At 35.8% G+C, this 18,096-nt stretch overlaps 1 protein-coding gene across 1 annotated transcript in view; it reads left to right on the top strand.

Annotated features, from left to right (window-relative positions):
- Nucleotides 1-17,598, top strand: part of LOC117415778 (A disintegrin and metalloproteinase with thrombospondin motifs 20-like) — a 104,030-nt gene extending 86,432 nt beyond the window's left edge. The window contains exons 29-39 of the mRNA XM_034026569.3: nt 3,125-3,292; nt 6,105-6,278; nt 6,959-7,129; nt 8,600-8,800; nt 9,346-9,475; nt 9,700-9,794; nt 10,105-10,199; nt 10,728-10,861; nt 13,711-13,802; nt 14,614-14,718; nt 15,670-17,598. Coding sequence (XP_033882460.2) covers nt 3,125-3,292; nt 6,105-6,278; nt 6,959-7,129; nt 8,600-8,800; nt 9,346-9,475; nt 9,700-9,794; nt 10,105-10,199; nt 10,728-10,861; nt 13,711-13,802; nt 14,614-14,718; nt 15,670-15,759 — 1,455 coding nt within the window. The 3' untranslated portion in view covers nt 15,760-17,598. The remainder of the gene's footprint in view (nt 1-3,124; nt 3,293-6,104; nt 6,279-6,958; nt 7,130-8,599; nt 8,801-9,345; nt 9,476-9,699; nt 9,795-10,104; nt 10,200-10,727; nt 10,862-13,710; nt 13,803-14,613; nt 14,719-15,669) is intronic.
- The last annotated feature ends 498 nt before the right edge of the window (nt 17,599-18,096 follow it).

Here is an 18,096-nt window from a genome sequence, read left to right as displayed (position 1 = left end):
CTCATGGGGGTTACTCAATCAAGATGGCAGTTGTACATGGATATCATGGAGTTTTGCCAGGAGTGCACCTTGCCAAACAGGGATGGAAATGACCGGTGCCATGTAAGCAGTGCCTTTAACCACTGATCCAGAACAATCAGAATGATTAACTATTGTACTGTAGTTTATTGTCTTAGAAGCAATGCATTAGGCATGCATAAGCAATCCTGAATTTCTGGTTCCAAGTTCGGCATGATTCTTTTTTTTTTTTTTTTTTTTTGAGGTGTAAGGATGTAGAATATGAATATGCAAGAAGGAAAGCCTAGTTTAATTTGAATCTCTTCCTTAAACTTCCTTATCTCGCTTCCTTGAATCTGTCAAGATACCAATCCTACATAGTTTTAGGCTTTCCGCAAATATAACTTTTCTGTGCTTATTTTGGTATCTTATACTGTCACAATTTGTTGGTCCTAAAATATACAATTCCACAATGTTATTACACATTTCCAGATTCATATTTTACAAGCTGTGTTTGGTAAATTTCGATATTTGGTTATTTAAATGAATATACTGTACAGTATGTTCTTATTTTTGGCATCCTTTTGGCAAAGTATTGTTTGCCAGATTTCTTTAAAGCAAATTATTTCAAACTTGATTTTTAGGTCAATTTTTAAAATGTCGAACTTTCAAAATGTCAATCACAATAACAGATTCTCTCCTACGATCCATATTAGATGCTGTTTTACTAGGGTTGCATTTTTTAAAAAAGAAAATAGCTTTAATGTCCATGAATTTTTCTTCCTGTCTTATGTGCCTGCTATTGTTAATGTTTAAATAATCTAGCTAACTGTACCATAAAAATAAACCATACTGCCGCCTCTTTGATTTGTAATTAGCGACAAAAATCCAAGCATGTATGATGTATACAACAGTTCCCACACACAGCTTATAACCCTCCTGTTTCAGAAAATGCACAGACTCCTTTAAAAGCAAACTTTTCAGTTAACAACAAATCAGATTTGAGTATACCTTGACCTTGCATAGTCTAGATCTCGTATACTTTCTGTGCTTACACAACATATGTAACAAAAAATATGTAAAATTCAAAATACTAGATAATAGCTATAAGATGTTAGCATACCGTGCCTGTTGTTTATGTTATCTTTCATATCTGGAAAAAGTGTTTGGCTCTGTTAGTAGTCAGAGCTGTATTGCAGGCTTACCTTGCTTGCCGTTTGTCTGCTGAAACTTTTTCCCAGACACCAAACTGATGGTCAAGCCTCCTCTTGAAAATGGAGTTGTCCTTGGAGCCCCGTTTGCAGTGCCTGTTCTCTGCTCTAGGGATTAACATCTTTGATTAACTAATGGCTTTCAGATGAGTGTTTTTGGGAGAAGGAGGAGCAAGCTTTCATACCATATCTTATCCCACTGTTGGCAGCGCATGTAACCCAGTGACGTCGCCCAGGAGGTATGGTTTAGATCCTGTTAAAAGAAAAGAGTTTGACAAGGAAGAGCTGGTTTTTCTGAATCTTGTTCCTTTTCAGTTCTGTCTGTACTGAAATGACAGGAGTGTTCACGGTGTTATCATTTACCAGTTTGGAAGTTTTTTTAAGACCAGACATTATCTGTGGATTGCTTTGATGTCCCCAGTCTGTTGACCTGCAGCCCTGTGTTTAAAATGCCTCAGTAATTACAATGTTTATGAAATATATACAGGGTGTCAAATGCAGCCAAGTCCTTTATTGAAAATGCTTACACTGGATGAACTGAAGGGCATTTGTGTACTGCATCTGTTTTCAAGCTTTGTAAAACACCCTGACGTATTTGACTGACAAATATTCAGGTCCAACCTAAAAGTGAACAACAGTGGTTAACAAGGCGATGTAAAATTGTCAGTGGCTTGATTTTGATTTAAAAATGTACACTTGCAAATGAACAAGTACAGTATCTGTATGATTTGGAAATTCAGAGGCTGTCTGAAATATGTTAAGTGACTTAAACAAAGATAACTGTATACACAAGATTGTTGCATTATGTAATCATGCTGAACAAACAATGCAATATTATATTAATCAGCTGGACTGGAACATATTCTTTAACAAAACAATGCGTTAAACATAGGGGATATTTTACACAAGTAGTTCATTCTGAAGCCCCTTACTAGCTTTGACAAGGAATGCATATAGTAAATTAGTTTGTAATTACTTTAATCTTGTGCAAATTTAAAAAGACAAGCACGTTGCTTTACTAAACCCGTTCTAGAGTTCTTGTACTCAAAAGAGAAGACAAAAAAAACACCATAGTTTAAAAAGTTTCTCGGGGGATTTTCTTCTAGATTTTAGAGCTTAACTTTGCTGAGGCATTATACACATCTTATTGAGACCAGATGATGCTTAGTTTCATGCATGCATAGATAATAATGAGAGTTCCCTTTCACTCTCTTCCCGAAAGCGATACATAAAGGCTCAACTGTACTCTTTCACTTAATGGGATCTGGAGGGAATTGAAACCACATTGTATTTAACCTTGTGTGCTGTGAGAAAAGGCGTGAAAGTAATTTTTTGTAATACAGAAGGTTAATTGCTACTTGCCATACAAATATTGCTTAACTGTTTTTTTTTTTTATTTCTGATTTGGAATAACCAGGAAATTACCTCTCTTGTAACAGCATAATTTATTTTTTCTACAGGATTTGGTACAAGAATGTTTGGGTTTTATTTATTTATTTATTTTGTTACAGTACATTTTGATAAATTAAAATAGAACTGCATTTTAATCATGAACATATTTAAACATCATTTAAATATGAGTAAAATATTTGAGTATAGATACTTTAATTGCAAACATAGTATGAGAAGTTGAAAGTCTGATTGTCAACCGGTTACAAAATGTATTCGCCCATAGAATTGGGTCTGAACAGATTCCCTATGTTGTAATGAAAGGTGAGTGGAATGTTCCCAGATGCATTGAGATGAACTACATTTTACAAACCTGAGTGTCTGAGTTTCTATGTATATACTGTGCTACTGCTTACAGTGACAATGTGGAAACCACTCTGATGCTGTCACTTACTGGTAGAGATTAAAATATTTGAATGAGTGAAAACAGATGTAAACCGAAACACGCTGTGTTCATTTTCTTCCAGTGTTCGGTGAGCTGTGGAAAAGGCACCAAGCATCGGGACGTTTACTGTGCTGATAAAGATCAGGCCCAAGTGGAGGAAGAACACTGCAAACAGCTGTCAAAGCCTCGCAATCACAAGCCATGTAGGTCACGCAGATGCCCTAGCTGGAAGGCCAACGGATGGAAAGAGGTATGAATGGTTAAAGTGCACTGCAGGTATCGGAAGGCACTGGCACAGTCTTTAGTCTGACAAACAAACTCCAGATCTGTGAAAGTGTAGCAAACTTATTTACCACTGTCTTTTGAAGTGAGGCAGTCAACCCTTCCAATTGTTTTAATAAAAAATGGTTGTTGTTACCAAGAAAGTAACAAGTCAGAAATAAGTGGCAGTGAGCATTGTATAATACCTTCCCACACCATGGCGAGCTGGCGAGGGAAGGGGAACAAGTCTCTCTATAGTTGATTTTAAATACAGCTGCAGAATAAATGTCACTTCCGTAACACTGTATAAAAGAAAAACATGTCTGTCAGGAAATGTTTTTATGCTTTCACCACTTATTTAAACCTTACAGACCAAGTAGTTTATGCAGTTAACACTAAACTTCCACCACAGCAGATTCAGAGGAAATGCTGAGGCAGGCCAGTCACCCCACCCTCTGAGTTACATGAGAGATGACGTGTGGGCCCATGATTAGAGCCATTCTCCCTTACCACTTCGAGGCTGATATAATTGGTAGCAGATTGGGTGGAACTCACCTAAAGAGACATCATAGATTTTTTAGGGTCTTTTTCTTATGGGACCTGGATCTGATTTACCGTAGCAATGCCATAACTATTTCTCTGTAGTTGTACCTGTACTGTGCATATGTAGTCATGTATCCAATTGCATAGTGGTCACATACATTCATTTGGGTACTTGACCACATGTGCGTGTTAATGCAAAATTCTATGCACTTTGTTTTTCACATTCTGAATAACCCTTTACCTAAAGTCAAATACCAGATGCAGTGCACACCCCTATCAGTCACTGTAATCATTTTATGTGCTTATCACAATAGACATACTCTGAGATCAGAACTCTTAAGTAGCTTTAGTTGCATTTTCATACTTATGTTTACTGTTGCCTTAACTCTTTACGGTGCAATCATTGAGTTGTTCTTGTTGTACTTACTCAAATATTGTGTCTGCCATAGATATGTGTAAGGTTTAAAAGTTAAGGTAAACATGACATTCATTTGTTATGCTATAAGGATGAGACCAGACCATGTTTCAAGTCATTTACCATTTATTAGTTTCAAATACCAAACATTACATTGAAAGTTATTGTTTAGATACAATACGTGCCACTAGTATTAACAGAGATATGCAATTGATCAAGTTACCTCAGCCTCTGGAGGGACAGCCTCAGACTCTAGACAGATGGTCTTGATGATCTGGAGGTATTGGGAGCTTCTCTGTTTGTGTATGCCTCTATGCTTGGTATTTATGCTTGAGTAGACTCAGAGCCTACATGACTACAGTTTGGTTCTGTTATCTTACTAGTTAGAATTCTCAGCAATAGAAATGAGTTATTCATGTTATCCACTTCGGTGCAACCAAGTACAAACTACTCTCTTTTACAAGGTCACTGTGGTGAATTCTTTACCATAGGTCTCCTTTCCTGTACTTTCTAGCACATGCCTAATCACTCAGAATTCTAAGCCTAAGGCCAAGTGAGTCACTGCCTTAGCAACTCTACGTATGCCAATGTCACCTCCAGCAAACTGGTTTAAAATCACAAACACATTTTCCTTCATATGATTATCAATACATTTTCACTCTACATATGTAACTTAGGCTAGCACCAAAATGTAATTTGAAGCTACTTACTCTTAAAGTATAGGAAGGGCAGGAAGTATAATCTTTGATCCCAGGATCTTATTGTGTAACATGATTGCTTTCTTGTCTCAACAACCACAGTAGTGCAGAGTGCAATCGTGTTGATCGTTTTAAGTTAAAGACCAGAAAGGGTTCAAAGAAAAAGTCAGTGTTCTTTTCCTAAAATTTTCATTCGATTGACTGTAGATCTTGCAGCGTTTCTCTTGTTTTAACTTTGTTTTAAAAGTTGTCAAAGAAAACCCTCCATTTATCGATGTCAGTACAAAAACACTTCTTCCTTATGCAGGTGGAGATTCAAAGGCACAACAAAACTTCAAAGAGAGATCAAGATTCTGATCCTACAGCTACCATTATGAAAATTGTATTCATAAAAGAAATACATTTTTGTTTTATATTTCTGTAGCACTTGAAAGTGCTGTCTACTTGCTGGTGAGAAAGGTTTACCTCACAAAGTCTATGTATGTTTATCTGTACTCTACAAATTAGAAAAGCGTGTCAGAACTGCTCCAAGCCCTGTCACTCTGGTTTCATTCAAGCACAACATTGGTGTTTCTATAGCCAGATTCTTAACCCATAAAGCATACTATGTACAGTAAATACTTAAAGTACAGTGTTGAATATAAAGCCTTTGAAATGACTGCAGAAAGTTCCAATAGTGACAACGACTTGGATACTAGGAATGGTTCAAAACCTATATTATTATTTGTTTATTTAGCAGATGCCTTTATCCAAGGCGACTTACAGAGACTAGGGTGTGTGAACTATACATCAGTTGCAGAGTCACTTACAATTACGTCTCACCCGAAAGACAGAGCACAAGGAGGTTAAGTGACTTGCTCAGGGTCACACAATGAGTCAGTGGCTGAAGTGGGATTTGAACCGGGGACCTCCTGGTTACAAGCCCTTTTCTTTAACCACTGGACCCCACAGCCTCCTGTAATTTGTTAAGTATAGTAAGACAAACATGAGCGTGTTTAAAATCTGCAGACATGTATTGCTGAACTTGCAATTCATCCATGAATTTAATAACACCCCACCATAGGTTCTAAAGGAAATCTGTTGAGGAAACCATGTCCAGTATACAAATGTTTAAACTGGTAGTTGTACCTTGGGATGTTTTCCAGTGCTCCGTGACCTGTGGAGTGGGGATTCAGCAAAGGGAAGTCTTCTGCAGATTGAAAAGTGTAGGTCGAGTTGATGGAGTGATGTGTGATCCCCTCACCCAACCCCCCCGTACACAGCTGTGCCGGTCTCCTGACTGTCTTCACTATGAATGGATTGCAGATAAATGGCAAGACGTACGTATTGCTTGATATGGCATAGGAACAGAACTTTTGCATCTCATACATTAAACCAGTTTCCTTTGTTGGGGTTTGTCTGACTAGACTTCAAATAGCTTCCTGCCTGCAACTGTTGCCAAAACCACATAAATACTTACCACAAATAATGCTGTAGCCCAGATAACGTCCATAACATGACTTTACAAAGCCTGCTTATATCAACCAATTGCTGTGTCTACTGGTGAACCATATATAACTTTAAACACTGAAACATCAGATAGGTAGTTATACTAAAAATAAATCTGGCCAGACAAATGGGAAGCCTTTATCAATGTCTTTATATTGCCTTCAGTTCTCTGGAGACACAAATGTTGATATGGTAGAACCAAGGCCACTTTGTCCATACTTCAGTGTGATTTTAAAGGGGCAGGGGATACAGCTGGGTCTATGGGATGCGATTTCATGGGCTGAACATAGCATCTAACTACATAACTACATGTGTAATTGCAGTATAACCTAATTAGTTCCCAAGAGACATCTTTGTTCTAAATACACACATGCTGCACAAGTAGTTAACTGACAACTACAGTCTACTTGTTTGCATGAAATAAATACCACACATTTTTTGAAAAGCCCTTTTCTGTACTGGTATGATAATAATTTCCTTGATGTGTGTTCAATGTGTTATTTATTTTCAGTGCCCTGTTGCCTGTGGTGAAGGGATAAAGATACGAAAGATTGTGTGTGTTGATCAAGACAAGAAGTCTGTGGATGACAGCCATTGCAACTCTTCGTCCAAACCTCTCGCTTCACAAAAATGCAAAACAGTACCTTGTGAATATTTATGGATTACAGGAGATTGGTCACAGGTATGAATTACTTGCAGGTCTTTTTATTTATTATGTTTTCCCATATACGTTATAAACCATATAAACTTTTCTTGACAAGTTTAAAAGTGTAATTACTTTTCAGGTTTAAAATATGTATTCAACCACCAATATCTCTTAGCATTGGTTAGTTGTTCTTATTTTTCACTCTTTTATAAACGTTGGACAGAGTGTAAAAGAAATATATAACTATGTGCCATTTGCCTGTCCTGTAAAGAAAACAGGTGCGGACCAACATGAAGGAACAGCCTGTCTAAATGTAGAGATTTGCAAAGTCCATCTGCACAATAATGAGGGGCACAGTCAAAATTATACTTAAGTTAATAAAGAAAATAGAAATTGCTAACTGGCATATTATAAATGTAAATATGGTAGGTGATCACCACGGACACCAATACAGTCCTCACATACTGGAAAGGAGTGTGTCTAAGAATACCTGTATACCCATGCTTAATAAACACACCCATGGATATGGATTGCAACAGTATATATTCAGTATTGTGCCATGGAAATAAAGTACATTTATATAGTATTTATTTTTACTGAGGGACCTTTCCAGTTTTCTGGGGTTCCATTGCATCAGGTCCTGAACTGGATTAGCTCATTAAAGCATGCTTCTCAAGGCTATTTATCATTAAGTATAGGCCTTCGAACATGGAGTAGTGTAATGTGTGTGGTTACTGGAGGTTTGTTTTAATATCAGTGCACATGCAGAGGATTGAGAAAGCCCAATGATTTTACAACAACCCTCTCTGTCAATAACCTGTTGAAATTGAATCCCTCTGTGCGAGTCAGGGGGGCATATTACCAACTCACCATCCACAGCACAACTTATTGGAAGCAATAAGTGTTCCAACACTGGGTTATGCTTGCCAAAGCTGGTATGTGTGCTGTTTTTCGACCAGTTATACTGGTTCAATTGACAGTAACCCTGGTTAAACAGTGTGTGGCTCAGTATTAAGTAAGGTCATGTAAAGTAAATGTGTAAATGTAATGTCCTTTTTTTTGTTGTAAGATTCTGCCCATGCTAGGGCAATATTTAAGTCTGTAAACCTGTGCTATAGTTTTATATAAATGCTGGGTAGTGTGTCCAGAAAGAAACCAGTACACATGAGTTCCAACTCCTAAGGAAAGTTACCAAGTTGCTCAAACGTCTGTTAGGTAAATGTTAGGTAAATGTATCCGTCTGTTAGGTAAATGTATCTACAGGGTTAACATAGTGTCTTGGCCACTTTGGACGGCAATAACTTTGTTAACTGGTAATGCACAGCAACAAAATGTTTTGGGGATACATTCAAGGGGCACAAGGAAATGGATCGTGTGGTTAACAAAATAGCCACCAGTATAATCGTACTGTATATATAAAATATTAATACCATTTTTTTTGTACTTTCCGTTAAACATGCAACAAAGCAGATAATGAAGAGCGTTGTTTCTGCTGTGTATTTACAGTGCTCAAAAAGTTGTGGCTCTGGATACCAGCAAAGGATGATTTCCTGCTCTGAGGTGCACTCTATTCAAGATCATTATTCCTATGACTACCAATCTGTATCTCGTGCCAAATGCCCAAAGCCACATCCTCCAGACATCCAAAAATGTAACCTCAGGGAGTGTCCCCCTGCTGCATCCTGGAAAGTAGGCTCATGGAGTAAGGTGTGTATCCTCTCTCTTTGAATTGACATTTCTATTAAATTACAAAAAGCAATCAATGCAGTTATAGTATAAGCTTGACTAAGAGTGGTGTGGTTAAAGAAAAGGGCTTGTAACCAGGAGGTCCCCGGTTCAAATCCTGGCTTAGCCACTGACCCATTGTGTGACCCTGAGCAAGTCACTTAACCTCCCTGTGCTCCGTCTTTCGGGTGAGACGTTGTTGTAAGTGACTCTGCAGCTGATGCACAGTTCACACACCCTAGTCTGTAAATCGCCTTGGATAAAGGTGTCTGCTAAGTAAACAAATAATAAATAAGGCCTGAACTATCAGGCCTTATTCAAGCTTTAACAGTCATATTCAAAAACTCAAATACTGTTCTAAAATGTTGTTTGCTTCTTTAACCACACTGTTACGGGCTGAAAGGACTGGGAACAGGGAGGCTTGTATTATGTTTTGTATAACTGGATTCACTTAGGTTATGATTGACATTGAACAGTGCATTTTTTTTAATGCTTAAAGAGGATGTTTTAATACTTGCACATTGCAGTGTTCTATGACCTGTGGAGCCGGTGTGATGGAGAGAAAGGTGGAGTGCGTGACCTCCAAGGGTTTACATTCTGAACTGTGTCGTCCAAATGAGAAGCCAGTATCCAAGGCTGCTTGTCAGGATAAAGAGTGTGAGTAGTATGTTAGTATGTCTGGGTTTTGTTTATAGGTAGCTGTATATAAACACATACAGGTACATCAGACTCAGAAGTCGTAATACAAATGGAAGGAATGTCAATAAAGTAGTACATGAATGCCAGCGGGATCAAGTATTATTCATAAAAAGTGGTGCAAATCTGTTCAACATGAATAAAAAAAAGATTGTATAATTGTAATTATTTTATTTCCTGCACAGGTGAATTATCGACAAGCTGCAGTGATGTGCAAACTAAACAAGGACTTACAAAAGATGGTGAATACTTGCTTAGGATTAAAGGAAAAATTATTCAGGTAGGTTATGCAACACGTTTTCATATTGGTACATTATATTTAAAGCAGCAACGTTCTGTTTTACAATTCCTTGAAGTCTACTTAGTGTGGGCTTCATTGCACTGCATTACATCAGAAAGTCATTTTCAGTATTTTATTTTTTACCGTCCCCTTTTTGAAACACGATTTACTTATATTCCTACTACTTCTTGCAAAAGGAATCTATGTTATTGTTAAAACATTTTCAATATGGGCCTATAATATAACAACCTTCCTAAGTTCTTCAAATTGTTTTTTAAAAAACATTTGCATGCATTATTTTTCCCCCCAGATTTACTGTGCTGAAATGCAGTCAGAGTATGCAAAAGAGTATGTTACCTTACGCAGTGGGCAGACAGACAACTACTCTGAAGTATATGGATACAGGTATGTCTTACGGATTGAAATGTAAAGCATAATTCACTTTACACGCTCAAGCTGTGATATATTTTCAACTATCTTAGCCCCACCTACTCGGCCACCTTTAAATGCCACCATTTAATTTACTAGTAATAAAATCCATAAACTGTAAAGTAACGTTAAGCAGCACAAAAGTCTGCATCATATTATTCCTAATGCATTTTTTGTGAGGTAATGTTTAATATCCAAATTATATTGGTATTTTTTTTATTCTTGACAAGGCCCCGCCCATCGTTTAAACGGTGATGTTCCGTTTACTGCAGGTGGCTTACATGTTTACAAAAAAATCTAAACATTGCAACCTTAACACTAAAAAAGACACTAGCCGAAACTACGTTGCTTTGTTTCTTTTCAGGTGGTTACACTGGGTAGTCCAAGATTACTGATAATCAGGGACTGTGAAACCAAGTTTTACTTTGGAGTTTTGATTGAGTGTTTTGAAGTTATGGATAATACTAAGTATGGTAAAAGCTGAATTTTAAATTTTTTTTCTAGGTTACAAAATCCATATGAATGTCCGTTCAATGGAAGCAGACGACAAGACTGCTTGTGCACAAATGACTACCCTGCAGCGGGATACACGCTTTTCTATAGGGTTCGACTCGATGTCAGTTCCATGCGGATAATAAGTAAGTGTGAACCAGATTCTAAACTGGGTTCTGCATTTGCTTAATTAAACATATTTGTTATTATAGGACAGCAGTGTGGTTAGGGCTCTGGACTCTTGACCGGAGGGTCGTGAGTTCAATCCCAGGTGGGGGACACTGTTGCTGTACCCTTGAGCAAGGTACTTTACCTAGATTGCTCCAGTAAAAATTCAACTGTATAAATGGGTAATTGTATGTAAAAAATAATGTGTAAAAAATAATGTAATTGAATGTAACCAAAATGTGATATCGTGTAACAATTGTAAGTCACCCTGGATAATGGCGTCTGCTAAGAAATAAATTATAATAATAATTAATATTTACAGTTGTAACATCCTGTAAACATGTTAAGCTACATTCATGGTGTTGTAGACCAGCACACACACCAGCACACTGTTCCACCCCCACCCACAATGATCTCATCTTTTAATGCCAGAACTCAAGGCACCCTTTATTAGGAGACTGGACACACAGGATCTGTTTATCTTCATCCCAAATTGGGTGTCTTCTACATTCACTGTCAGAATTTGCCCCTACCAAGCAGCTGAATTGAATTCACAAATGGCCTCCTTTATCCCTCACAAATACCCATTGAAATTGGGATTTGGAACTTGTTACCAGGAGACATTTTAATCTTAATCTTTTTCAACCCATGTAGGCAGCTTTCAGATACAATCCTTTGTTGTGTTTGTTGATGCATGTTAATTGAATACACACTGTATTGTATTATAAACTCTGTGTTCTGTTTCTCAGCCTCCTGTGTGTCAGACACTATTTATATGTGATGAGACTGCCCGACCAATCATATAAGCAAAGCCAGAAATCCAAGACTGCACAGAATAACCGTATTGACAGTGTTATGGCAGGTCCAATTTCCCCTATAAATACTGTATATTATAGACTGCTGAGGATCTTCTAGCCAGTCAGAGCTCACATTATGCTTGCTGTATGCCATGACACATCATGGAGAAACCCAATTCATGAAATCACCTGAACCATTTTGAGTTTTTGTGGTGCTGTATTGTCTATCGGTTCTATTGATGTCGTCCGTTTAAAAAAAAAAAAAAAAATCATACCTTAGTCCATTCAACTCTACTGGTGCCAATATTACCCACATATACAGACCTATAGCCCTATAACAACATTATGTTAAGTCCTTCTGTTAAACAATGTAGCATTTTGAAATTAAGGTACAGTTGTGTACCTGGAAGTCTATCAACTGGTACCAATAGTATGTGTGTATATATATATATATATATATATATATATATATATATATATATATATATATATATATATATATATATATATATAGTACATTATTGTCTGTGTTGGGTGTTAATGTTGGTTTTGCAGGCTACACAGATGTTTGTGCCTTTGAAGTAGACAGTTCGGTGCTTTCAGTAGTTTTTAATCTTGCAAAGAGTCCTTGTTAATCTTTTGGTGTGGGTCAATTACAATATACTACGAAACTTGGTTAGAATCTGGGGGAATATAGAGGCATCAACATTTTATTTGTCATTAACTTTTTAACTAACCTTTTTACAGAGTGCATGTTGAACCACTTTTTTCACATTACTGATAACTGATTTTGTATTTATAGTTGTGGCAGGATATGGTTGTCACCAACATGCTTGTTTTGTATTATAGAGGTACTGCCCAGTCCTATTTTTTTCTTAGTGCTAACATTTCCTATAGAGAGCTATTTGAATGATCTCATTTACAGTTTCATATTGTAGTAACACACTCCAAGTCTGGGAACGATCAACCTTCTACAAAAGAGAGAACAATCCTATCGCTTCATTTTTCAATGCCATTTAAAAAAGAATAATATTTTGACATAATTGTATTGGTTTTAGTGGGGCTCTTTCCACATGCACACACATTATATCATGTTACAGAACATGTTATCCACAGTGGTGATCCTTTCCCCGCATACTAAATGCATATATAACAACACTGTGCCCCATACCATATGTCAAACCGAGACAGCACATGTTTGCAGCAAGGAGCCACTCAGACAGTATGTTACTCATTTGTTATACTCTCTTTTTTCTCTGTAAAAAAGAATAATGAGTTCAAGATGACTTGAAGATTATATAGTTAAACAGTTCCAGGAAAACTGGAGAACACTGTAATTTACTTGAGGGGCATTCTAGTTACATCTTAAAAAAATAAACCTGAAGCTTTTCCTGAAAAATGGACAACAAGAATTATTTTATATCTGGCCAAATTAGAAATTATTTATAAGAAACTACATTTAATGTTATCCTGTACCTGAATTTATATTTAGCAACATTGATAAATAATATTGAAACAGAAAAAAAATAATTGCTTATTCTTCTAAACAAAATGAACCACTTTATGTAATAACTAAAATCAATATTACAACGGGACTTCCATAACATTAACAACATAATAGTCCTTTATTATTCATAATAAAAAAAATGGACTACAGAAACCGACAGTACTGTATATTCACAGATGTATTGACTATGTTCATAATTTTTATTAGTTTTTATTTTGTCCTATGTCTGCTACTATGTCATATTGCCCTTTCACTGTAAAAGGCTACAAATGGGATCCTCCCATTAACTTATTCCACAGCTCACATTAAAACCTGAAATGTCTCAAAGCAGATATGCAAGTGAGTCTTCTTTACATACATGTTCTGAGGTTCATTGATATAGATAAAATGAAACAAATATACAGTATTTTTTCAGTGGTTAAGAAACTTCATAAATATAAGGGTATATGCTCTCAGAAGCTAAGCACAGTAGCAGGTTCCTAAAGGGCAGTACAGTGACTGTGTGTGTTTGTCTGTCCCACAGCTACAGATCTGTTTTTCACTGAGACGCTGCTTGGGAGAGCAGTTCCTTTTGCCACTGCAGGAGACTGTTACAGTGCAGCCAAGTGCCCACAGGTACGAAACTGAGACAGCATCTTCTAATGTGATCTTTTACATTGAGCTTTATGGTGTATTTGTATAATTTTTCAAGTATTTTCCATTATAAATCTGAAGTTGTAGACAAAACTTTAATGAGCGTAGCAGGGAATCGGCAAAGAAATCTGTTTCTAATGTATCATTAAAGAATCTGGTATTCACAATACTAGCCTGTGTATTTGAAAACTGAATTCACTACCTTGACAGTTACAGCCTGCTGTTTTGTTAAAAGTATTGATACTTGGCCTCTATGATAAATACTGTACTGAACTTTTAAAAACAAATGTGCATTGTTAAATAAAACACCTCAGCACATTTTTTTTTTTTTCAGTTTAGATGTACTATATTAATAAATATTAATACATTGGTTTAATAAACCAACACTATTTTCTCAATATTGGCAGTTACAATTCAAAAAGTGTTTCCTCCATATTAAATGAACATCATATATTAGCAGCTTCCATGGATCATGTGATAAACTGTCAAAGTGAGCTTGTTTCTGGCTGCATCAAGATGAGGTGGTTAATGAAGAGCCTTACACGAATGTACAGACGGTTTATAAATTGGATTCATGACATAATACAGTAATATTAATTTAGCTTTTTTTTGTTTGTTTACTAAAATATTTGAGTATTTATTACAGAAAGCTGGGTTTAAATCTGAGATAATAAGAATATTACATTCTGGGCTTGATCTCAGTTTGTTTGAACCTGCTACTGTACATTTTAGTACCATTTGCTTATGCACAGTCCTTAAATAACCATGTATTATCTGCTATCTATTTCTATAGGGACAGTTCAGCATCAATCTGACAGGTACTGGACTGAGAGTATCTGAATCAACTAAATGGATAGCGCAGGGTAACTATGCGACAGTCAAAGTACACAGGTCTCATGTAAGTGAAGTGCACTTGTTTTTAAGCCCATACATTTCTGTTTTATGCAAACAGTTAGTGTGACAGAACTGGGAAACATTTTCAGAGAGTTAAATATACTTTTTTTTTTCTTATATACAGTTATGTTCAATTTTAAAATGTATTAAAAAAAATAAACTTGATGAAATAAATAAACACATTATTCAGACAGTTTAGACGGCATATCAAAATGGGTAATATAGTAATTAATGCCAAGAATAGTCGATCTAGCTATTTTATAAGGCAAGTTTTAAGTGTAACTGCATGCAAGCAATAGTAACATGATGGGGATAGTGACTGCCAAGATGTCACATTCTACATGGTGAACATGATAACTGCCTTCAGTTTTCACCAGTATTCGGCCCAATGTTCTCATCAGCTTGTGATCTACTTTGTGGATTGCATCGAGTATACGCTGATAAAGTGGCGACTGGCGTGTACTGGTCTACTATCCTATTGAGAGTTGTTTTGGCAAACAAAGCATTGTTTGAAAAAACATGGTACATTTAATAACTACAATCTGTATGTAATTGCCAGTGATATTTTGATTATGATTTTTATGCGGTGGGCTGTATTCCATTAATCATGTAGATGATGCTGATAATGCATTTTGACAACCAGTGACACACTATTTAAATTAAGGTGAAATGGTGGATTTATTTATGTATTTATTTATTTAAAACTTGGTTATTACCCAAGGTAGAAATAATTTTGAGTCAATAAATAAAAGGGTCAAGCACTCATAGAAAGAGGATTAACAAAAAAAGGTAATGGACTAAAAACCAAACCACTAAGCAGCATTAACTGTATGTATTGTCAGGTAGATCAAATGCATAGAAAGCTCATCATGCTGATAAAGTGTATAGCAATCTCTGGAGTAATACAACTGTTTGTGTCTGTAACTGCTCATTAAATACTTTTAATCTTTTGTAGGATGGTACAAGAATCTATGGACGATGTGGAGGCTACTGTGGGAAGTGCATTCCTCAAACTAACTCTGGGCTTCAAGTCCAAGTTCTGTAAAGAAGAAATTAGGATTTTGAAGTACTAGGAATCAAAAATGAAAAGCATATCTGTCCGGAATGTATCTTATGTTGTGTGTAAAGACAAAAATATTTACTGCTTATATAACTTTGCATATTATTTATCTATTTTGGCAGCTATAGCAAAAAGTGATCCAACTGACTGTAATGGCCACTCAACATAAAACAAATTAATATGAAGATATTTATTCAATTTCTAATAGTGACAATGATGATCAAATGCACTGGTATATTAATGTAAGCTAAAACAAACATGGAGTGAAAGCAGTACAGGCTGGTTATGTTTAAATTGGTTTAAAAATGTTTTATGTCAGTCCAGCTTACTGTAAGAGACACATAGGGTCAGGTGCATAGTAAAGACACTAGGTATAACATACAAAATAAAATACAAAACGTATGGTACAGTACTGATACAGGCTTTCTCATGTGTCTTTTAAATCTTTTTCAAAATGCATAACCGATTTAAAGACAAAGAAAATGGGTGCTTCCCTGAAGATGTAATGTCCAGTTACGGTAATTTGTAGTTATTCTACCTGATTTTTCAGTACATTCCTTTAGTAATCAGTGGTACTCATTATCCAGCAACTGGTTAAATAGCAAACATTGTATTTATATTGACATTACAATCATGTTCAGTAACTGAGTGAATTACACTGGAGATGAATAATGGTCAGATAGGTCATGTCCCCAGTAATAATTATACTTCAGTGTTGCCATGCCTTACAGAAAAGACAGGCCTCTTAAAATAGCAAGAGGTAGCCTTGAAACTGCATTGAATTTCATGCTGATTTAAATACACCTGGGTCTGTTTTTGTTTTATTTTTCATTCATATTGTAACAAAAACCTCTGAAAAACCAGTGGCCCTTCTCGTTAAATTAGGAAATATAAGGCTTAAGGAGCATTGGTACCCACCTCTGGATTCTTGAGATCATCAATCAAAAACCCTTTAGTTTGTTACATTTGTTGTTTTGTAAAAGGAACAACAAACTGTTTGAAGTTACTTAGTCAGGAACTATTAAGGTGCACATAGGAGCTTCTAAACCAACCTCCAGGGGATTTACTGTGAATCTTTGTAACATCAATGCTTTTTTGTTCTCTTTTTTAGAACACAATCAATTGGTGTTTACTTAGCACTCGGGTAAATGCTTGGTGAATACAGACCTGTGTGTTTTCCTTAATGTTTTGTGTCATTTCTTTTGGGGAGATTCTTAACCCAGCTTCTTGAAAATTATGAGTTACAGTACATGAAAAACCTAATTTAGCCAGCCAGCGGACAAAATATATTATATTGCCAAGTCACTGGTGCATAAACCCTACCTCTCATAAGCATGTAAATAAGAGAGACTTGTTTTTATTAAGGTGTAAAATATTTATGTACGATTTTATATTTATTCTGTGCGGTTTTGTTCATATGTTGGATGTTGAGTACTGCCAGCTCAGAAGCCATTATTTGACTATAAGTTGCTTTTTTGTTGAATGATTGCAACCACCAGCTAAACAGAAAATAATGATTCATAATGAAGTTATTTTTATGGTGCTGTTAACCACTGAAATTACCTCTCTTTCAAAAAACAGGAGTTATGTGGTGATGTACTACTACCATCCACTCTGCTGCACGGTTTATTGGAGTAGTATTAATATTTACAAAGCTTCACACTATTTCTCTCTGATAAAAATGCAGACAGTAAATCTTGGTGCTAAAAGGTTTGGAAATCCATATAGTGTTTAGCTTCAACCAAAGTTTCCTTTTACAATGCCTGAGTTGCACAGCGCAGCTATATATGTGTAATATATATATATATATATATATATATATATATATATATATATATATATATATATATATATATATATATATATATATATATATATATATTGGAACATCCCTGTTTAAATTAAATGAGCAGCTAACTTAACTGTGGCTATCATGTTCTGTGATAGACAACTCTACCTATGAGATCTGTATCAGAAACTGTGTCGGAGTACTTGATGCACTGTGTGCCTTTACATATTTTTAGAAAGGTAAACTTGGAATACTCTGTTCCTACTTTTCAGTTTTTTTTATTTTTTTATTTTTATTTTTATTAACAGTAAAGTTTCTTGTAAATATTTATGTAAAAAAAAAAGTTTTTGTAATTGATACTTGAAGTGTATACTGTGTTATATTTTAAGAGGGCATTTTGACAAAAATGCCCTCTTATGAAATAAGATGCTTTTGCAATGTATTATCCAAAGAAACCACGTGCTTGTTCAAAAGTATTCACCCAAATGCGTGTACTGTATATTAAAGGAATCATTGTGGTGCTATAATAATAT

Source organism: Acipenser ruthenus, chromosome 7 (assembly GCF_902713425.1).
Source record: "Acipenser ruthenus chromosome 7, fAciRut3.2 maternal haplotype, whole genome shotgun sequence".
Classification (NCBI taxonomy): Eukaryota; Metazoa; Chordata; class Actinopteri; order Acipenseriformes; family Acipenseridae; genus Acipenser; species Acipenser ruthenus.
The sequence above is the reverse complement of the archived record's forward strand: the minus strand, read 5'-3'. Positions and strand labels throughout refer to the sequence as shown.